Source organism: Tamandua tetradactyla, chromosome 18 (assembly GCF_023851605.1).
Source record: "Tamandua tetradactyla isolate mTamTet1 chromosome 18, mTamTet1.pri, whole genome shotgun sequence".
Lineage (NCBI taxonomy): Eukaryota > Metazoa > Chordata > Mammalia > Pilosa > Myrmecophagidae > Tamandua > Tamandua tetradactyla.
In genome coordinates, this window is record NC_135344.1 from 58,209,380 (window position 1) to 58,232,909 (window position 23,530).

Here is a 23,530-nt window from a genome sequence, read left to right on the forward strand (position 1 = left end):
CATGAATGTTTTGGTTTTTTTCCCTCTAGCAACTGTGGAGTTGAGTTTTTAAGATCAGACTAGTCCTTGAAGTTTTTATAAACTCAATGACATCTACTATTTTTCTGTTTTCTGGAAGTTACAGTGAGGTGACATTCTAAAGAAAGAGCATATTGGTGGCACACAGATGTATAGAGAATAAGCAGGGACAGTGTGGTGCAAGTGGAATGCAGTGGCATTGAAAGTAGTTGTTAACACTGTTCTTTGTAGCCCATACTCTCTATTTGAGACTTAAAAATGCAAAATTAAGAAAAATTTGTAGAAAGAACGAAGTAGAGGTCAGTGCCTGGAAAATGGTAGCAGCTTAGGGTCGAATGCATGGGACAGGACATGGGTTTCCTTGTCCTACTTGTCAAGGCAAATGGAACTGACCACAACACTAGCAGGTGATAGGCCCTGCCAAGAGAGGGAGGCATTATTTATTTGGATATCTATACATATAGGAGGCAGGACTAAACTCACTATTGCTTTCATTATTATTTACTTAAAAGCCTATCAGAAGTAAGAAAACTAGGCAGAAGACATGTCATTGGTAGAGGAATGGCATGAATTTGAAAAGTTCTTTTCAATTACGTATTGAATTGTTCGAGGATACAAAGCAGATGCAACCAGGTTCTCCTACCTAGTCCATTGGTGACTCAAAATCCCTTACAGCATGATGGCTTCCCTCAAGTTCCCTCCCTCCATCTTTCTCTGTTTTCCTTCTTTGTCACCTTTCATCCATTCATTTTTCACCTGAAAAATCACATTTGTCTTGAAAACAGTAGGCTTAATAAGTGGTAAAAGAGGATAATACAGAAGGAATGTATCTTATTGGAGAAATAAGATATGTATTTATGTCATGGGAGACGACGTGGTATATATCATAAGGGTCCTTCCCCCTCTGGGAGGAATTCCAAGGAGTGGTGGGGCCAGGGTCAAGGACTTTACTGGGAGGTAGGACCCAGGAAACAGCAAATCTTGTGACATCACCTTTCCATTTGAGTTCCGTACTCCTCTTCATTCCTGAGCTAATGGTCCATGTTATCCTCACAAATATGCTGATATGCGAACAGTACTCCCCTTCCTTCCCACCCCCGCCGAGGGAACACACAGGTGGGTTGAGAAGAAGAGGAGGCAGAAGAATGAAAAATAAATAAATAGCCAGTGCCCCTGTGGCAGTGTCTTGAGAAGAAGGAGTTTTCAGAAGTGGATGATTCAACAGCATTAACATCTTCTGGGTACTGTTCTCAAGTTTATCTTTACCATATGCTGAGATTTCTTCATAAAGATCTGGGTTGTTTCAAAAACAACAACAGCAACAGCTAACTAAAGGTCTCTGTTGGCTTTGTTCAAGTCACCCCACATGTCTGAGAAGCTGACTGATACTCTTGTCAACACTGCCGATTTGAGGGAGCAGGGAGAAGGGGTCCGGGAGGTGATCCCACCTTTTCTGAAGGCTGTGCTGACTTGCTCAGTCCCTTAGCATTCTGCTGAGCCCCTGTGGGTGCTGTCTCAATTTTAACTCTCAAGTTCTGTAAAACCCAAAACTGCTCTGGGGCAGCAAACAGAGTCGATCGTGGACAGGGAAAATTATTTCTGTGAAACGTAGTCCTCCCTTCTGTTTTTTTCTGTCTGAACATATTGAAACCAGTACTCCTTGTGTCCCACAGCCTCTTACTTGGCTCATCTTTCACTTCCCTTTCTCTTCAGCCTATACGAAGGGAAGGGGAAGAAGTAGAGAAGAACAAAGTCAATAAATGAATTCTAAAAACTACAAACACTGGATTTGAGAAATTTCAGCAAATGGAACAAACATGCCAAACCTAATAACAAGAATAACTCATGTTTATTGAATATATGGTCCTGACAGGGTACTAGATGCTTGATACATATTATCTCAATTGATTTCTCACTACTACAGCCTCACGACTTAAGTACTTCATAGCCCCATTTGACAGATGATTCACCTAAGGCTAAAGTTAAATAACATGTGTGAGATAACACAGCTTGTTAGTTTACAGAGTAGAGAATCCCATCATTACCAAACAACTCCAAAGCCTGAGTTCTTAAAATTGTCCCACCAAATTGCACGGGAAGAGATACTTTGGAGAAAAGATCTAGGGTGATTTTTTTTTTCTTTTTTTTTTTTAGTGAATACTGTCTCCTCTGCCCACTACAGCTTCCATCAATTTAAACCTATGGTAGAGGTTTCTAGTTTTCAATATGCTAGGCCATCCAAAGGTGAGCATGTGTACCAAGAATGCTCCTTGCAGAGTGGAACGATGCCTAAGATAGTGGAAGAACTGACAGCTACAAAACTGGACGCAGTAGTAAGGTCCACTTCCTATCACAGCTTACACCCTATTTTAGAAGACGAGAATTTTTTTTTAATAATGAAAAAAAAAGATTAGTGGTCGTCCATTCAGGTATCCAAGTATATGAAGACTCGGCCATTCTGAGTCTTCATCAGAAATTAATATTTAAGCAATGCACAAGCAGGCTTAATTGCATTTGTGACCTGATTTCTTATAGATTTGGGAGGGTGGAGATGAAAATGGAGAACACACAGTAGATGCGTTTTACTGCCAGAGTGGAACTTTACAATCGTACCAGGGGACCTTTTGGTAATGTTTGTAATGTGCTGCTATTGTGAATTAGGAAAGAAAAATGCTACTGCTGGGCTTTATTTTCAGCTGATTTTTTTTAAACATCAATTAATGCAATCAAATGTAGTACAGGGAAATCTAACTTTTTATTTACATTTCTGGGGGCCAGGGAGGGTTTGTTTGTTTTTGTTAACTCCAGTCATTTGAATTGTACAGTGTATGGTTTTCTTGGTATTTTCCACATCAACTCAGTAAGTTGCATTTAACGGTCTACGTGAGACTTGCCACATGAGGAGGAGAAAACAGCCTGGTAACGGGTACCATTTGTGGGAAACAAACAACTGCTTTTTTTCACAGTCTGAAAATAATTACTTTTTTTTGTTTTTAAACGACAGATTTAGTTGATAAAATGAATTGTATCAGATTTCTTACCCATATCAGCAAAATTAAAATGTTATTTCTCCGTTAATTAATTAGATTTTAGGATGCCAAATCTGTGCTAAATCTTAAATTCCAAAATAACAAAAATGAAGGGAATCATTATATGTATGGCCTTAGTAAAACCTTAAAGGAGCCATAAAGATAATCGCAAAGGTCCAAGCTGAAAGTCCATTTTTCTAATCTTTTTCCCCATTGCTGTTCGATGCCTTCACTAAACATCACTATCAGGACAAGGTGCTGGGTAATCCAGCATCCTAAGCGCAGAGACCCTATAAACTAAATATAAATGATTTCACTAAAAACTTGGTTCCAAAAAAAAAAATTTACAAAAAACTTGGTTCCAACTTGAAATTCCCTCCTCTTAACCTGGGGCCTAGACCCTGACTTGAGGCCCAGGCCCCCCCGGTCATCACCTGTATGACCTTGAGTGTGTTACTTACGGGCTCCTAGCCACGTTTTCCGGGATCTGGGTTACCTCGACCAGTCCAAATTAACTGCAAATTGATGTATATAAACCCATACCCAAACACTTTGAGAATTATAAAGTGCTCTCTAAATATAAGGAGTTGTTATATTTTTAATCATCCTCCTATCAAGACAGTGGGGAAATAGCTGTCATCACCTTGGCAATGGTGGACGCTCCTTAAGGTGGGACTTTCAGAAAAAAGTGAAGGTTTGAGTTTGGACGGTGTAGACGCTTCAGCTCCTGGTGCTTGAATGTTCCATTGGCCTGAGCACAAAGTTTGATCTTGTGCAGGAGATGAGGTAATATCTAGGCCTGTTCGGGTGAGCTGAGGCCACAATGATGCCTGTGAATTGGAATTTCCCTGTTATCATTTTAAAACAGAACATTCAATATTCATTTCCAAAGAGAGGTGCTCAGCTGCTGCAGTCTTGGTCACTCAGCTGCTTTCTTCTTTTTCATACTGTTCCTCTTTGATTGATTGTGTGACTGTGTTTTGGATGCTATCAGGCAGAGAAAGAATGTGCAGGACGGACTCACCGACCTCCTCCAGCTCAGCCATGGTCTCTCTAAGGGCGTTGTGACAGTCTCTTAGTTGTGTTTCCCTCCCTGATATTTTACGTATTTTTTAATTCTTTGAAGTAGCTGGGGCCGATACTTAATTAAGAAAACTTCTCTTCCCACTCTAAGGAAGAAACTTTATTTTTTTAGTAGGTATTTGTCCTAAAATATATGTGTGCTCAGTTATTGTGATTTGTTGAAAATATGCCAGAAATCTTTACTCTACTTCTCTGTGCACGCATTCAGTGGCAGTCTGTATCTACCCACTCGCGTTTTAATTTCTGAAGTACCTGTCTTCCAATAGTCAGAGAAAGGAGAACTTTTGTTGCCCTTTCAAATCATACCATTTGTCTCTTATCTTATCCCATAAAATCATATGAAATTTTTTTTGAAATTGTTAAATCTAAAAACTCTCATGGTACCTTTAAGAAACCAAACATTGCTACTGCTTCTCAGAAGCAAAGAAAGGGAGGGATACAAGACATCACCAGTGGTCACTTTCTATCCTATATTTTTTTATGTTTTTCTTCACCAAGAATGAGACTGATGAGTGAGCTAAATATGACTTGCTTTAGGAAAAGACATAAATTTCATAGTTGTGGGTATTAGATTTCTGCTTAGGTTGTTTAAGACATCTTGGATTTCTATGCTGATAACATCGCAAATCATGCAGGGGCAAAGCAGAGCCTGTAAATACATAAAATGTTTAAAGCCATGGCTAGATATTTTAGTGACATCATTTCAGTAGATTTCCCATTGTGCTAGGAGATTTGATTATCAGCCTTCTTTATATTGACACAGTATACAATATTTAAATATTTAAAAAGAATCTTGATTGAACTGTTTCAGATTTTTAAAAAATTGTCATAAAGACAGGGAATTAAAAATTTATTGTGCCCAAAGCATCTTTATAAGTTGGCATTATGGTCTTAGAAATATTTAATAGCTTTGCAGGATTGCTATGTGAGAACGCGCTATCCTCAATTATTATGTCTCGTTCTTCATTTGACAGATACACTTGTTAACTGATCCATGGTTTTTGTTAGGCCATTTCATAATCTTTAAGTTTGGTTTTTGACCTACAAGACACTTTTAAATGCCTACTTCTTCACTGTACTTCAAAACCAAGAAGAAAAGAAACAAATCTTTATTATAGCATGAACATTTTTACCCTCCTTCCCTCCCACCTTCAGTTGTCCCTCCCCACCCTTCCCCTCTCCTCTTCCCTCCCTCCCTCCCTCCCTTCGCATTGCAGTGGGCACTGACTCTCTGGCTCAGGTTGCTCTTGACTGATAGGCAGCAGAGTACGAAGAAATAGCAATGAGTAAGAGTCATGTATGCCAGCATTGCTTTAGCCTCAGCATAGTGTCTAGTTTTGCTGGTATATCCAGAATGATACCAAGAGATGAAAGTAGGTTAGGAACTTATCAAGCTAATTTATTTTCCATACATGAATATGATGTTACCATTTTAGTAAGCCACCCATTTAGAAATATGCAAGTGTTCCAGGTTTCTTCCCAAATACTCAGTTAGTGCCGTAGTAGGGAATGATTGAGGCGCGTCGAAAGTGTAGTTAGCCATAGGCAGTATAGAATCAAGGAGTCAGTCTTTGTTTCTGAATAATTACAATTCCATAAAGGACAGCTGAGCCAACTCTGCAGGGTTTCAGGTGACAGTTTAACCAAATCATTGGATTATTGCCATTGAGAGAAAGTGCCTGCACTCAGCCATGGATGCTTTGCACATCCCAAGTTGTGTAGTCAAGAAGGTTTCTTTCAGGCTGATAGCTCAGACCAAAGAGCTTTACTGAGAATGGTGTTTCTGGTTCCTCTAGAGAATCTGGAGATATGGGGAATCCTACTTTCCATTACCAAATTTTCCAGCACATGGTACATCTTAGCTGAGGCTCTGCCTTCCTGAAGGGAGAGGAGAACTTTCACAAAGGCCTGAAAACTTAGGAAATAGAGGGTGAGGCAGATTGGAATAAATCCAGGCCTTGGTTTTCCAGAGAGCAAAAGGAGTGACCAGGTGGCATGAAAATATAAAGAGCTCCTTGCACAACAATAAGAGAATTTAGGAGGGAGGCAAGGAGTTTTTGAAGTGAGCACTTGGTGGGACATATAATCCTGGGTTCGGGAAGCCTGATTTCTGGTACTGACCATGCCCAAAACACTGCCATTGGAGGCATGTCAGTTAATATATCTGAACTCAGTTTTGCTCATCTTCTAAACAAGTCCATGACTAATTAGATTGTTCCCACAGACCCATCTAACCTTTATCTAGTGTTTCAGCTTCTAGCCAAATATATGATCTTTACCCTTTCATGTTTTCTACCCTTTCCCATTTATTGGTTCTCCTCCACTTCAAATAAAAAAGCAAAATGTTTTGGTATTTTGGAAGTTCCTTGAGCCAACACATACAGTTTTGTGAGGTATTTATTAGAATACTTCTTAGTAAACGGATAATGCCAAATAGTGGTCAGCCAACTCTCCCATGCCTTTGCAGTCGTGTTTCCCATCTCCCATTTCACGTTTCTTTGAGCATTGGGGAGCATAATTTGTTTTTGGAAGGCTGTTAATCACTGTATAGTGTTTTTATGGCATTCTCTATTTTTCTTCAAGCATAAGAGCTTTATCCAAAATATAGCCTGGAGGAAGAGATTGTCCATGGATTCACACGCCGTACATTTATTTTTGTTTTAAGAGTGTGGCTGCAATAGTTTCCTTTGCTAATATATTTTGACACCTTATAGTTGTAACCTGCTGTTCTCTTTAATTGCCTATTGTTATTAATTATATAGTAGTAACGTAGTTGGCTGCTTCAGCCATTTGGCTGTAAAGAAATTCATTTATCATTATTGCCGTTGGAGCTACAGAAAATTGCCAGCATTCTATCTAGAGATGAATGTTTTTGAGCTCCCATCCAGTAAAATTTTGAACATGGGTCAAATCCTTAAGCACTTTCTGCTGCTACCCTTTGCTTCTCCTAGTCTGTGCTTGGAATACCTTCACTTCCTTTCATCTTTTGTTTTCAGTCCTTGATTGGCTGCCCTTTCAGTGATGTTTATGTATTGTTCTCACCACACCCATCCAGGGGCCTGACCAAATAATAACATTTCTTTTTACTTCGTGTTCTTACATTTTCTTTCTTAGAATTTCCTTATAATAGGAATAACATTTCTTGCCTTTATATAACTGTGCTACACCCACATTTTCATTTTAAATCATTAAGCTGAATGGACCTTGCCTTTCAGCAAATGATCATTTGCTGTGAAAATGATCATTTTGCCCTTAAGAATAGCTATAAATCTCTTCTCACCTAGAAATCAGTCAGATGTATTCTGATTACCAAATTGGAAGACTGCCAGCATATCAGTGGATGAGTGAATGAATGAACAGTTACGGACATATACAAACATAGGATGTGTGCTCACATCCACCCAGCTATGTACTGATAGCTGTAGTTTCTTTAAATCTGGGCTTAATTGAGAATACCTGACCCTACAGCGGCATCAGCCACAGAACAGCCAGGCCACAGCTCCTCTGCCTTCTGGCAGCATGACATTAAATTCACACTAGTTAAGCCAACTTAAATTGAGCCTCCTTGAACCTTCCTAAATAAAACTAGTGGCCTTAATTACAATCAGGCAATTTAAAGGTTATGGAGCTCTAACTAGTACTGCAGTATATCACTTTAATAATGCCCAGGAAAATTTCTCTAAGGGGTGGCATCGTTTGATTAGAAGAATTCAAGTTTCAAAGCACATTTCCAATAAACTGTTTTTTTTTAGGAATCTTATTGCATTTATTGTGCCATTACCTTTTTTTTATTCTTCAAGGCCAAGTTTCTAAGGTCACATCAATATAACAATAAAAATGTGAGTCATTTGCAAATATCGTGCAGCGTTGCTTGTGATTTTTGCATTGCAGCTGAGCGGTTTCCTTAGTATTGCTGCAGATACCATGAAAAGGAGCAGGGAAAAGACCCTTGGAAATCTGAGAGATTATGGTCCCCCCGTGGACCTTAACACCCCATTCCAGACATGTCCTGCGCTTCAGTAGTGAACCCTGATTCTAAACGCTACATGTTAGGAGGGAAGATGACATCTTTGCAATGAGTAATCCATAGTAAAAGTTTCTTAGAAAGATAATTAGCTTTGGAAATACCCAACTAGCTTCTCATCCTAAACCTGTGGGCACTTAAAGCCCCGTGGTTGTTGAAGTCCATAATATTTACAGAAACTGGTGAACCCTACCCCATTTCCTTTGTTTGAATTGTATTTTTTAAAAATCAGCAGCACTAAGTAGCAAGCCATGCTTTCTAGCAAGGATAAACAGCTTTTTCAGTTTGGAGACTTTCTCCTTCAGATAACTAGTGGCTTTATGCCAAGAGGAAAAGAAAAGAAAAGGAAAGGCCCTGACCCTTGCTATGAACTCAGCTAGCAACATGAAAACATACCTGATGAGAGCTGTGTCCAGCCCATGGCTTGCGTTGCTGGCCTACTGCTGTGTGAGATTAATATTGACTGTTGCTCTGTCTCAGTTCTTGAAGATGTTTACCCCTTAGATTTAACTTTAAATCAGGTTACGTTTAGTTTATGCTGCATGGACTATCCTTTTTCGATTTTACCAATTTGTGTTTTTTTTTTGTGCAGTACTCGAAGGTAAATATACCTGTACTTCCACCAGTGCCAGAAGTCCCAGATGTGAGGGCATTAATAGTAGGTATTTAATATCAAACCAGAGAATTTTTAAGCAAACAGTGTGATAAATGCATACATTTGATTTAACCAGTTAGTTAAGAGGATGGGGCTCTGTAATATAAGGATACATAACTATTAATAAATATTCTTTAAAACATGAACTATGGGTCATAGATATATGACTTCTCTATGACTTGGGTAAATGTAAGGCAATTATCCCTTCTTTTATGTTGTACTTTCCCTGCATTTCAGTTATAAAATGTGTAATAATTTTTTTCATTTTAAAATAAGGGATAACTTTTGACTGAAGTTTCTTGCCAGAGATAAACTGCTAAATAAGACAGTGATTTTGTTATAATACTCTATTTTGCCAGAGCATATTAGTCTTATTTCAGCAAATAATGAAGCCAAGAACTATAAGGTAAATTTGCCTAATCCACCATGCCGGGTTCATAGGATTTAATGTATAAGGGAATAGAGCAAACATTTGAAACTCAATTGGAAAGCAATGTATATTGTTTGGATGTTAGTCTCACATTTTGTTCTGATGACATTAGATGTAGAATTAGCTAAATACGTATTTCCCATAAGCTCAGTAAATGTTCATTGAGTAACAATTATGAACCATGTCTAGGTACTTGGAATACATCAATGAGCAAAGCAAAATACCCTTACCCTCATGTCACTTGCATTCCAGCAAGAATTGATTGACAACCCCAAACTTAATTTTGACACTCTCTTTTGGTATTCAGATTTCCTGTGCTGCACCTGCCACTTTTTAATAGGCCAGGTATTGGCTGAAAAAGTACATTTCTGAATTGGAAACATGCTATTTCCAATCATATGGTACATCTAACTTATTATGCAAAATGGAAGTAAATGTTTTATACTCTTTGTGCTCAGAAATTTTTTGTTAAGGTAGGAAACATGGCAGCAGTAAAGATTAATGGGTGAAGTTTTTCATTTATTCAAGTGACTATAAACAAGGAGGGAAATAGACATTTTAAGTAAACTGGATCATTTCCAAAGAATATAGTGGTATATACTGAAGTCAAAGCTTTGGATAATAAGCTCATTTTTTAAAGCAGCTCCAATTTCTAAACAGACCTAGAAAAATGTATTTCAGATTTAGTTGATCTCCTTCTTCACCCCCACCTCTATTCACCCCCCTCTCCTTTTATTGGTGTTAACAGTATTTTTACTAAGTAGCATGTGCCATTTTCTTCTTTTCTTGGTTGTTTTTTGACTGGAATGTGGGGATCTCAAAGTGATTTTATATTCAGTGCCCTTCCAAAAACTGATGTTTTTTTAAAAAATAGGAACAACTGAGGCCAAAATTTTTACCTTTATAGCTATTTGCAGGTACTGTTTGTTTTCTCTAAGACCTCAACCTTGGGGCCCATGTTTAGATTTGAAAAGTAGAGAAGAAAAGAAAGAACTGGAGGTGTCAACATACTGTTCAGGTTTGAAGGGAATCCATGTGCTTAACTCTGTTACCTACTCATGCCAGAATATCCCTGCTAGGTCCCCACAGTTGGAGGGAAGCCACCTTTTTGGTGGATTGTTTGTTTTAATGCTTATTGTTTGCACAATATCCCAACATTCTCTTCTAGATGAAAATATTCTAATAAATTCTTCACATAACTGAAAATAATAGCCAAGGAATTGGATGAGGCTGCTTCTTAGAGCATCTAAAATCCCCCTGCCTGACGCTCCCACCCCTACCCACCTGGACCTCCTGCTTGTTTCCAAGCTGCTGATGTTTATGAGCTCTAGGCAGCCCCTGGGCTCTTTAAAATCTGCTGGGGACGATGCAGCCTACCCCCAGTTGAATCATTTCCTGTTCCAACCCTGCTGATAATAAGAAGTTCAAGACAGGAAATAACAGTGTCGGCTTTAATGGCTTTGCTTTTAAAGTCCGAAAGCATAGTAGCCTTTAGACCATTAGCCCAAAACAGGTAGTAACTAAGTTAAAGGCAGACTTGCACCGTGTAGGTCTCCCTGAAATAAGATGCTGGCTCAGGCGGGCGGGAGGATGTCATTTTGCATTTCTCAAGATTCCTAAAGATTAGGCTCTTAAGTGTGGATAGTCCAAGTTAAGGTGTTGAAGATTCTCTCACAGGGAATGTCATGCTTTTAGCCTACACTCCTCTCTCTTGCCATATTGACAGCAGCAGACATTCCGCTATTGGCAGTGAGAAAACTCCATTAAGGTGCTCGTGTCAATCTTCAGCAACATTCATTTTCATGCTAAATTGGTCAAAAGAAGAAGGGCAGAACTTTTTAAACTGGTGTGCATAAAGGGTTTCCCACAATATTTAGTATTCTCAAATCCTGCCTTACTTTGGGGGCGAAATGAGCAATCTGGTTGCAGACTTTGAAACTTAAGTAATTGTCTCCATTGCCAAATTAGCACCTCAGTGAGTTTATGTTACAGTTGTGAAATATGTGGAGTATATAATGCAACAAATTATAGCAGGCCAAGTGCTCTGGACCTAGAAAGAATTTGATGGCTGTGTGCATGGCATATTACAGTACTGTCTGCCTATTTTTCCACTCTTGGTTTCTAGTGTGAGCCGACTAGCCGAGGGGTGAGTTTTGTCATGTATGGCTTTTCTTTGTTACTCCTCAGACCCCTAGCTTATAAATGTGTGCTTGGAAATTAACTCAGGGAAGAGGAGAAGCAAAGTAAAGGGAGGGGGGCTGGGAATTGGTTGAGGGCATAGTTTACTTGGATTTAAAATATATATATAAGGATATGGTAGTATATACTTTCAAACTGGAAAAATTACAACTGCAGGGCATTTGATTCCTCTGTTTGGATTCAGAGGGCAGAGTTTACTCCTCACAGATCAGAGCTTTTAAGTATGACCCTTGCCATGTGATGATTTACCAGGAGGGGTTTATATCTTTGGACTTTAGCCTATAGATTTATGCAGTGGAAGAGGCTGAAGGACCCTTCTGGCCAGTCTCGAGGGTGAATGAGAGAAGGAGTTCTACTTATAAACCGTTACAAATTGGTCCTCAGTAATGGCTGTAGAGTTGATCAGACGATGTAAGGGGGCCCTCAGTGATTTCCGGGATAACAGCTGCATGTAAGTCAACCACTGAACATTTGCTTGTAGCTGCTCTAGATTTTTGTTTTTATTGAAGGAAAAAGGAATATGAACATGGGACCCACAGATTGGAGGCTGCTTAAAGGGTTTCTCTTGTTTAAAGCGTCTATTGAAATGTCAGTGTCTTCTGCTTAACAGTTGCCATATTGGAGCTCATAAATTGATTTGTGCTAAAGTGTCCAAAATGGTAGCTTATTTTTTCTGTTATAAAACTAGCCCATGGATAGTTATGTTGCTCCAGGTTTTATAAATTTAGAGAAAGAGGCGGTATCATTCCTGCCTAAGACAAGCAGGTTTGATTCTTAGAGCACAAAGTCTTGTAAATGATTATCACGTTTCCTGCTAAGGGTTGTACTGAAATTATGTATTCAAACGCTCTCCTTTGAAACATTTAATATCGGAGTCAATATTTACATTAGCATCAGTCTCTTCTATGTAGACTTGATTCCTATTTACATTTATATTCACACTTATTATCTAAATGAAGAATAACAAATGGAAATAATTATTCTAGCTGAAATTTCTATTCACGTGAAATCATTTCTCAGTTATTCCAGTACCGTCTCTGGTCGACACTCAGTGTGGGTGACAGGGCCAAGAAGTGGCTGGCCACCACCTTGTATTGGGTGGTGAAGGCTTTTCTCTCTTGCTTTTCCGTATATCACGTCCGCAGTGCTGGGCTCATGCACGTTTCCTCCGTTTACAACAGAATGGGGTTTTCTGTTCAGATGGGTTTATACTGATAGGTCTGTGTTCTTCTCATTTAATTGACTCATTTTGCACTTAATGTTTCATTCTCCCATTCCTTGTGTTAATGTCTGCTTTCACACCTATATGGCTAGAAAGCTTTTTCAATATAATGCTCAGAACTGAAGTTTTTCTAAACTCCATATTAATGCTTATTTCTTAATAGCTTAACTTTTTGGCTATCACAATTTCAACATCTTAATAAAATTTCATTAATGATGTATAAAAGGGGTAGTTCTTTTTTTATTTCAAAGTAACTTATATAGGCAAATCATGCTCATTCAAAAAAATCTGGAGAATACAGATAAGCAAAATAGAAGAAAAATGTAAAAGTTTCATCCATAGATCCCATCTATATCTTAAAAAAAAAAATAGGTCTTCACAAACCAATTGGAATATTATAATGGCTGTTAAATCAATTGACTTCAAATCTCTTTTTAATAAATAAGTTAGACTGTATTATCCAGTGGTTGTTAGCTGTTATCTTTCTAGAGAACAGATGATGGTCATTTTGATTGGAATTTTTAGTCTTTTGGGTGCCTTTAGGAAGAATGTAGGGTGGGAGGGGTGGGCAAGATAAAATTTGTGGCTTCATGGACAAAACCCTGAGTCTAAGACTTAGGCTCACCTGAAAGGAAAGGTTTTGATAGTGTGACCTCATGGACATTGCCTATTCTCCTGAGCTAGTCTTTACTTAACCATATACCAAGTAGGAAAGGAAGGACAGAGCTCAGCTTTGAAAGGAAAGGGGGCTTAATGCAGCCAGATGCCCCAGTGCTAAGGGGTTTCAGAAATTCTTTTAAAAAGTAAGATGCTGCTCTGAGCCACTCAAGGTAAGGAATAGAATGTGTGAGGACAGAGTTATACAGAGACTGAGGATGGATAAACTAGTATTCCTTTACCATCCTCAATACCACTGCCTCAATTTAAAAAAAATCAAAATGCATTATATTAACCAGCTGAAAAAAACAGTTTTGGTTCCCTTTCTCTTATTCATTATACACATGACCCTGTGGTAATAAGCAAATGTGAGGATGAAGGAACAAAAGAAAGGCAAGAGATGTGTGGGTACATTCATGTCTAGCTTGGGATATACTGGCTTTTGTTTATCTATCTGTTGCTACGTAATAATACAGATATATTTTCTCTCCTACTCACATAACAGGCAGATCAGTTTATTGGAAAAGATCTTTCTGCATAGCTTACTAATAAAAGACAAGTAGAACTTCCAGAGTTTCTTTGATATTTATTTCCGTGTGCTTTGTAAACTGTAGAGATTTTAACATGTTGGATGTGATTATTATCATTGCTGTCCCTTGGTGCCTTCACAAATAATGGGTGGAACTAGTGAAAAATAAGTCTGCATTAATAATGCATAAATATGTTTATGATTCTGTGTCAACTTTTTGTGAATTCACCTGACTAAATGTGGATTATTTTATATTTTGGAATGGAAGCTTTCTGTTCTTTAGAAAGAAAATAAAAACTGACTAGGATATCCTTTTACTTATACATATATATCTTATCTTTTCTTTTATTATTTTTCCAAGCAAGATAATCATAGTTGAGAAAAGATAAAGTCACATTAAAGAGTATCCTAACTTGCATAATTCGCTTTATGTTCATGTAACAGTTACTCATTATCTCCAAGAAAACCTGCCAGGTCTATATGTGTTATTTCTTAAATATTGCAAGTTTAAGAATTCTGGAAAAAATATTTACCGCTCACAGCTACAGACCACATGTCACATAGATATAATGAGACTAGATAAGGTGAGACTAGAACTCTGAGTTATCATTCTTACTATAGAAAGAATACTTTTAGAAATAAAAGTATGTAGCATAGAGGAAATAGACAAAAATTTTAATTTGGCAAATTTTTCTAATGATGAACTTGCAGACACAATTCGCTGGAATAAATGATGCTCCCTGTATTTCTTAATATCTAAAATTTGGAAATGTTTTGGTGACTTTAGGATTAAAAAAGAAAAGGAAAAGATGAAAAACCCTTGATCTTATATAATCCCTAAAGCTTTTTGTATAACCCCTTGTCATGTCAGTATGCACAATTTAAACTCCCTCTTATATAATTATAATCAAGGAATTTACTGAACCACCCAAATACAGAGTAAGTTTTATCTCTTGTGAAATGTAGACAGTGCTGGGTGGCTTAATTAGTGCTTTGCTTCTCTTTTTACAAATTCTGATCCTCTGCTTCTAAAGACTCATACTTGAGCAAGAAGAAAGATTAGGAATACAAATAGAGCAATTTTACTCCTAGTTAGCTAATAATACTTCACTTTGTAATTGGGCCTTTGTGTTGCCAGTGATATCAACTGGTGAACAGCTTATGCATGCATGTTTTCTTTGAATGAAAGGAAATAATTTTGGAGTATAGGCTTGTTACCATCACGGTGTGCATATGACTTGCATTCCCTAGATCTAGGATATCTGACACAGATGTTCCTTAGTAGCATTTTGAATCATTACAAATAAGAGAAGAAAAAAGCATAATTTGATAACAAGCCAGGTGAAATTGCAGCCTCTTGCCCCTTACTCTGCCTAATAAGTACTTTTGGGAGCAGCTGGTAGATGCCCTAGCTTGTTTGTTAAGAGTATGGACCCCAAAGCCAGACGGCCTGCATTCAAATCCAGAGTGCTTGCTTTGGTTTAAGGTCTGGCTCCACCAATTACTAGCTCTTGTGACTCAGAGCAAAGTTACTTAAACTTTCTGGGTCTCATTTTTCTCATCTGTGACATGGGAATAATAGTACCTAATTTTCCAGACTGTTGTGAGATGAATTAATATCTATAAGTACCTAGAGCAACTGAAACATAGTAAGTGTAGAGAAGTGTCAAGTAGGTTGTTGGTTCCAGTGCTGCTGGTTTCCGTTACTTGTAATCTCGAGATAATCCTTAAATTTTAAATTTCAGAAATCCTTTTTTTGTTCTGTTTTGTTTTGCATGGGCAGGCACCGGGAATCAAACCCAGGTCTCCAGCATAGCAGGCAAGAATTCTGCCACTAGAGCCACCATCACACTGCCCCAGAAATACTTTTAATGAGAAAAAAACCAACATCAAAATAACTCTTTCTCTCTTTATATATACATATAAAGCTCTTTCTACCTATAACACCAACTCTTCGTTTTATATGGCAGTTGTTATTACATCAAAATATTTTTCCACCATCTTTCCTAAAATATCAAAGAAGAATCCAGGACTGGTCAGAAGTGAGCATGGAGCTTGTAAAAGTAGCTTTGGATAAGAGACTGAAAAGAGTAGGGGAAATTTAACTGTCTTAGAAAGTAAAGGGAGTAATGAACTGAGAAAGATAGGGGAAACAGGAAGCCCACTGAAAACCTTATGATTAAAAATAAAAACTTTAAGAACCTTCTGGATAAATGAGAGGAGAGGCACTGAGGAAGAACCTACAGGAAATAGCATCGGCATAGAGAAAACGTCATGTCCCACTTGTCCATGGGTCCTTTATTTTAGGACTTTGGAAATATCCAGCCCATAAATTTTTGAAAAAGGAGATGCCTCATTATCTATATACCAGTTATACTGTAGAAGCTTAATAAAATGCATTAGCCCTGAGATAAAAATCTGACTTCTGATCATCTTTGGATTTTAAATTCCAGAATTTTTTAATTGACATGAATCCATAAATAATGTGAAATAACCAGAGACCATATATACTACTCCATATTTATATTAGGTGATGGCAATGGAAATGGTTTCATGTATGCAATTATAGTTAACTCACTGGTCTGTTAAAGGCAGAATGGGTTTCAACTTTTCTGTTAATGCATTCTCTTTAACAGATGAAGGACTGAACCATGAGTGCAAACTCTGCAGCCAGACCTTCGACTCCCCTGCCAAACTGCAGTGCCACCTGATCGAGCACAGTTTTGAAGGCATGGGAGGCACCTTCAAATGTCCAGTCTGCTTCACAGGTAGGAGGACCAACCACTTCAGAAAAACTCTGGAGGGCTTTGTGGCCAACTCCTGTCTTTACTGCCAAGGCATCCTTCCCACTGCTCTGGCCTTTTACGGATATTACCTCAGTTCAATTTGGGGGAAGATGTTTGATTTCTCTGTATTAGCATTATTGATTGCGGCCTCCTTAAAGGCTCACATGTGCAGGAAGGTTAACTGTCAGGACGAACAAATGGCATTTCAAGTACTCTCAGAAGTTTGCACTTTTCCAGTTGGCAGACAACATCCATGTTTTGTCCACTTTTTCCTTCTCAATGTTAAAAGGTTACCAAGGTTCAGGCTGCCTGCACAAAGCTGTCTTACAATCACCAGACATTCACCTAAAATGGTTGCCATGTTGTCAGAGTATGTCCATTATTTAAACACGGAGAATTTTATAGCACTCCCCACAAGAAATAAAAAGATATTAGCAAATCCCTCCTCAAATTCTTTGAACTAGAAGACAGATTAGATGAGGCATTTATTTCCTATGAAGTTGGATTTTTTGAGTAGAGGTTGATACGTTTTTAAAATGAAACTTTTGTACTATGTTATAGTGTTACAATTTTCAGCAGCAAAAAAAAAGGGTAAATCAAAACGTATAAATTGAAGCCCATGGGTTTCGAAATATGATCACACACACATTTCTGGTGCTTTCACAACAGTGACAAAGCTATTTTGGAAAATCCTTTGTGAGTGTTTTGCACGTGTCTCAGACTCAGTGGACGAGGCTCCTGAAAGCTATTTTTTCCTTCTTGTTAATCAGGAGAAACATATGCATATATCCTTCTCTTAGAATTCGTTTTTTTGTTTGCAAAGCGAAATTCCAAGCATTGATTATTTACCTTTACTGCATTCAGCCTTTAGATGTCTGTTCTGTAATAAAATAAAAAGAGAGGAGACCTGTCCACCACACAATTAGCAGAAAAACTATACCTGAGTATGGTGATAGCCGGGACTTCGACTCTGTCTTTTAGGCACCTTTGTCCATTAATTCCATTAGCCACTTCTTTTTATTTCGGAACTACTTTATATTCTTCCAAATATTTATTGGAAACATATATTGTTATGTTTTTACTACAATGTAGTATATATCTTAAGATACAAAGAGTTAAGAGTGTGGAATATTTATAAAAGCTCCTAATAAGGCTTCACAGAGGAGGCCAGGTCAGAGGACAACTCAGAACTGAGAACCCCAATAAAATAGTTGTTTGATATTATAGATGTTATTGTCAGAAGTCTCATAAAATGTGTTAACTTACATGGAGATTGATTTCAAAACTGTATATAGAGAAGCCCGTTTCTTTTGTCCATGAGAGTAAACAAACAAAAATGAATTAAACATAAATGGTCTACACAGACCTGAATTGTTTTTGATGCATCTTGAAGTAATTTTAGAAATAACAATTAAAAAAAAAAAGAAAAAGGACCTTCCAATATAAAGCATGTTGTGTGGGAGAGGAAATCTGAGCTGTTTTTTAAGGTAATGAGAAATGTGATTAAAATGTATGACTCACAAGAACAATATTCTAATATTTAGGGCTGGCTGGCAATTAGAATAATTTTAATGATTAGAGTGGAGTCAAAGTCAAATGCCAACATCTTTAATAAATCCTTTCCCTGCCTATACAGATTAATATTGTAGAGGCAAACTTTTTTAGGTCACAGTGCACCAAGCATCCATCAGAAGTCAGTTCTGCCAACCCAAACACTGCCTCTGGCATATACAATTTAATTATTAATAGTATGTCTCCTAGGTAAACTGTTACACAGTCTTAGGGCCTTGTTTTGTAGTCATTAAAATTGAACATGTTTATATTATTGAAACCCTTGCATTCAGTGTGTAGGCTGAGCTGATCTTAAAAGTATCCAAAGAGAATTTACCTGCCATTCTGTTTCACATTTATAGACAGTGCCCCAGAGTAGCTGTGGGATATAATTTTTAGCATTAACACATTTTAATAGAGAACTGTTTTCTAGCTGTAACTTTAGGCAAATACAATAAACAGGGTTTGGGCATCTCTGATTTCTTAACCTGTGGGTTGCTGAGAAATAAGAGTCAGTCCTGTTCAGACAGTGCTGTACATTTGACAGTTTTCAGCTTTATTGTTAAAAGATTTATAGGGAGCAGGGCCTCTGTAAACCTTTACTTTGGAGTTGTTTGGGTTGAATTAGGTGCTCGGCAGAGTGCATTTTAACAAAAACCAGAGACCCAACCAGGAGCAAACGTGGACTTAGCTCTCCCCAGGTACCAGGTAGTAGTCACACCCACGAGGCGTGCCATTCAGCCTACTCTTGTCTGTTCATGGGGAGTCATTGACTGAGGGCATTTAGGAAACAAAATGACCCAAAGTGCACCATTCTTTTATCATTTCAGTGTTTGTTCAAGCAAACAAGTTACAACAGCATATTTTCTCTGCCCATGGACAAGAAGACAAGATCTATGACTGTACACAATGTCCACAGAAGTTTTTCTTCCAAACAGAGCTGCAGGTAATGTTCCCACGAGGAGGACTGGGATTGGAACTCGGTTGCTCTTCTTACAGGAAACATGGGCATTTTAATCTGGATTCATGGTATCACTCACCCTAGGCCACCCTGATGCTTTGTGTGCACTGGAGCCAAGGGAAAATTAGAGTCTGGATTAACAGACTCCAAAGTAATTTTGCCCCTGGCTGCTGTCAGTCATAAAAAGAACTAGAACAGACCTGGTAATTGGACCTTCTGACCCAGTGTGATAGACTGAGGGGTCAGGTTTATTTGACTGTGGGATCAGATGCCTCGCTTTGCCACGGCCCATTCTCCCCAATCGTGGTTTATTCATGTTCTGTTCCCACTGGGTTCCAAGCTGGATGAATGTCCAGTTTCATGTTGTCCTGAGGGGCTTGAAATTAGAAGGGAGAAGGGAAAAGAAGCCATGCTTTTGTCCAGCATGCATTACTTCCACTCAATGGAATAAAATAATTATTACTTAGCAACAGCCTTACAGTTGAAAACGTTGGCACCCTGAGATGTTGGCTTTAGTCTTGGGTGTCCAACTTGCTAGATGTGTGGCCTCAGACTGGTGCTTTGCATCTGTGAGCCACAGATATGAATTAATACTTACAGGGTTGTTGTAAGGAAAAAAAATGAAATAATGGGTGTGCATATACGGTATAAACTTTAAAGTAAAAATATTTGGCTATTTTGATTACTCTTAGCAATAGACTTGTAGTTAACAATGTGAGTCAGAGACCTGGACACTGTTCCAAAAATTGTCATGTACTGAAAAGAAAAAATAATTTTTTTTTTATTTCATCTGAAAAATGAGAACAATATCTTACCCTCATTTTTCTGATGAAATGATGTAAGAGGAACAAGATTTTTATTTTAAATCTTGTGGGTGTCCTTGAAGGAGTATGGATTTGAACTCAAAATTATTTTGTTATTACAAGCATTATTATTTAACAATAAAGTCTTAAATGTTTTTATTTTCAGTTTTTTTGTTTGTTTTTTTGCTTGCTTTTTTGGTTTGAATCCCATAAACAACTAACAGAGAAGCTGCTCTGGTTGAGGTAGGACCGGGGGGTTCAACCTCACCCACTGCTCAGTATCTCTGTCCACACTGAAGACCCTAGGGTAGCTTTCTGCCTCCTTGGGCTCTTGTGAAGCTAGATTTATGTACATTGCATGTCAAATTTTGCAGTTTGTCACCTCTGTTGTTATCCTATAAGGTGAACAAATGGCAAGTTGAGATGAAATTAAAAATATATTTAAGATTTAATTGTCATAGTATATCAGTGGACCAAAATTGAAGTTGCTTTCCTACTTTTCATCAATTATAAAAAGAATTCTACTCAGTCATATCTGTTGATGAGTTGAATATAGGCCAGTTAGACTACTGTAAAAGAACATCTTACTAAAATCTAAATTTTTTTGAAAAAATATGGTATTCTTAGTAGGATAGGTATCAAAAGATAAGTCATTTTGGTTTTCGAATCAGTGAACATATATGGTCAATACACCTGGTGATCCTGTTAATTAGTATGTGAACTGTGAAGCAGAATTAAACAATAGCTTAAAATCAAAGTTGTAGAGATTCTGCAGAGACTGCCTTCCATTTAGTGTTCATGAAAAACTTTTGCAACAAATTTCCATTTTTGTTCTGTAGTAATAGACTCTAAATGCAACCAACCTGATGGTACCTTCAATGTCTTTCATTGAAAGAGCGCAACATTCTGGCAGTGGTGACCTGTGGCCCATTGAAGGACAGACAAAATTAAGCAATAAAATACGATGTGTAGGACTCGGGTTTCTTTTATGGTGTCTTTTAGGGTTTCATGAACATACACTATTCACTCTTTTCTGCAATTAGTATAGACTAGTGGTTATCAAATTGTTGATATGAGGATGCATTTACACTCTTAAAAATTATCGAGGACTGCAAAAGGTTTTGGTTTGTGTGGGTTACAATCTATCAATATTTTAGTATTAGAAATCAAAACAGAGGAATGTTTGAAATGCAAGAATATAGAAGAACCACACATTTCACTAGCCGTCAGAGAAACATAGAGCCTCTGAAAAACTCCATTGCAACCTCATGAGATAAGGAAAATGAAAAGAGCAAATAATGTCTTCATATTATTATGAAACGTTTTAACCTTGAAGACCCCTTAAAGATCTTGGAGACCCCCCCAGAGGTTCCCTAGGCCACACTTTGAGAACCACTGTTAGAGAAGTTGTAATTCAGAACACACAGCTCTTTCTGAGTCTTTATGACCTTATGAAGTCAAGCACTTCTCAAAACCTTTCTGATTCATTCTTTCGAATTGTGATCCGAGCCAAAACAAGACTTGATTCCATAATTCAAAGTTTTGGAGCATCATTTTTCCATGTCCACAACTCAGAATTCTCTGGATGTGAATACTTAAGCTTGACATGTGCGTGCCCCTTAGATAAGTAGCATTTATGGTTAGAACATGGTAATTATTACAAATCTGAGGTGAAATACTGACTCCAATATCAATATTTCACAAGGCCAATATCCACAGTCATTGGAACACCTGTGTTGGTGTTTTTAGAATCCCCCAGTAATAGCTGTGGCTTTCAGTTTTGACACATTAAGAAAAATGGATCAGAGTCAACTTTATATTTTCGAGTTTTGAGAGTGTTTTTTATTTTTTTTTGTTTTAATCTTAGGGGTTCATAGTCTCCTGCTTTTTTATGACCCAGATTACCTCTACACCTGCGCTTAGATGAAGGAATTAATATAATTTTAAAATATTGATTTCTTTTATTTCTGAATAGGGATGATAAGTATGTAAAAACCATGATATAATGTTGATGATTGCTAGAATGAGAGGGAAAAATCAGCTGAGATTAAAGTAATAATAGAAAATGAAACCTGTAACCAAAATATGAACACAACATAGAAATTAAGCTGTTTCAATTTATTAATCCACTGTAGTCCATGCCATGGTATTTAAATTTTAGGACTTATGTTACTCATTAAACTACTTGAACTCACCCATTTTTTTATATCAGTGAAGTTCAGAAAGAAGTATAAAGAGGCTATAAAACTATAAATGCCCAGGAACTGAAATCTGATTGGATATTTTAAAGCATACAATTTACTTGACTCATGTCAGAATGACAATAATACAGTACATTTGGGATAAGCCTTCCAGATTTGCCCAGTAACATCACTATGGTATATGTTTTAATGGTACATAAATGATTTCATGACTGTAATTTACATTTCTTTCACTATTCGTACCCAATTAAAAGAACAAAAACATTTTTTTGTGGATAGAAATGCTTTTCTGGGTTCAATCTATCTATCTATAGATATAGATATAGGAATAAGTATAGATATAGAGATAGAACTAGAAAGGGTGTGTTATTTTCATTAACATCACCTACAAGGCCAATGAAAATTCAGATAATCCATCATTATATGCTGTTCCAACTTCAGGAGATCAAGCCCTCAGGCTCCTCCTTTGAATGCCACAGAATATCGTTCCTTTTAGAAATAGGCAAGATCTAACACTCCTTCTAGGACACTTTTTGCTACTGTGGAAGCTGTTCTTCACACCACCTCCAAACCTTGCTGACCAAAAGTAGTAAATGCCAGCCCAGAGATTTATAATTGTATATAAATTTATAATGTATAATTCTTAGCAGGATACAATGTTTTCCTTTTGGTTAGAGTTTTCTCCCATTTTTGCATGGAATTCTAATACACTTCAAAGGCCACCTGGCATGCTGTTAGGGAAAATATGCTTTGGAATAAGAGTCCATTATTTGAACTAAATGGATATTTTATTATTTTTAAAAATGAATGAATATATTGAATGTCTCACATGTTTTCCTAATAGACCTCAAAACATTTTCAGCAGAATTTAAGGAAGCTGCTTTGAGAGAGGTCTGGTGTGTTCCAAGAATAATATCCTACGGTGCATACTTGTGTCCAGAGTTTATACAGGTGTGAGCAAGTGGTGTATTTGTAAAAACCCTGTTGAACAGGCCGCTTTCTTTCAATCCACTGATGGCTATTTAATCGATGCCTCTAGAAAAGTTACAATTCAATGGCAGTAATCAAATCACTCTGCTGCTTCTCAGAGAAAGTTTCTGTCAGATGTCAGTTTATGAATATAATGGACCTGGAGGGAGTTTCCAGTATTGGGGCTTGGGAAAGGGAGTGAGAATGGGCTAGATGGACTTTAGGCTCTAAGATTCTGCTGTTTTCATTCTTTTGAATCCAAGATTATTTTGATAGGAGAAAGTTTCATGAAGTTGTCAATGCGGTGTTTCTCACAGGCAGATAGAGTAGCCATTTGATATTCTGAGGGCTAGACCAAGACTTTCAAATATCACTGAAGTGTGAATACGTAATTATGTTTAAAACTGTTTGAT

General features: G+C 37.5%; 1 protein-coding gene across 4 annotated transcripts in view; it reads left to right on the forward strand.

The window, feature by feature from the left end:
• ZNF521 (zinc finger protein 521) overlaps window positions 1-23,530 on the forward strand; it is a 288,821-nt gene that overhangs the window by 240,452 nt on the left and 24,839 nt on the right. For 3 of the 4 annotated variants that reach the window (XM_077135748.1, XM_077135749.1, XM_077135746.1), the window contains 3 exons: window positions 8,747-8,812; window positions 16,483-16,614; window positions 19,014-19,129. In XM_077135748.1, coding sequence (XP_076991863.1) covers window positions 8,747-8,812; window positions 16,483-16,614; window positions 19,014-19,129 — 314 coding nt within the window. The remainder of the gene's footprint in view (window positions 1-8,746; window positions 8,813-16,482; window positions 16,615-19,013; window positions 19,130-23,530) is intronic. The other variant, XM_077135747.1, reaches the window with a different exon arrangement.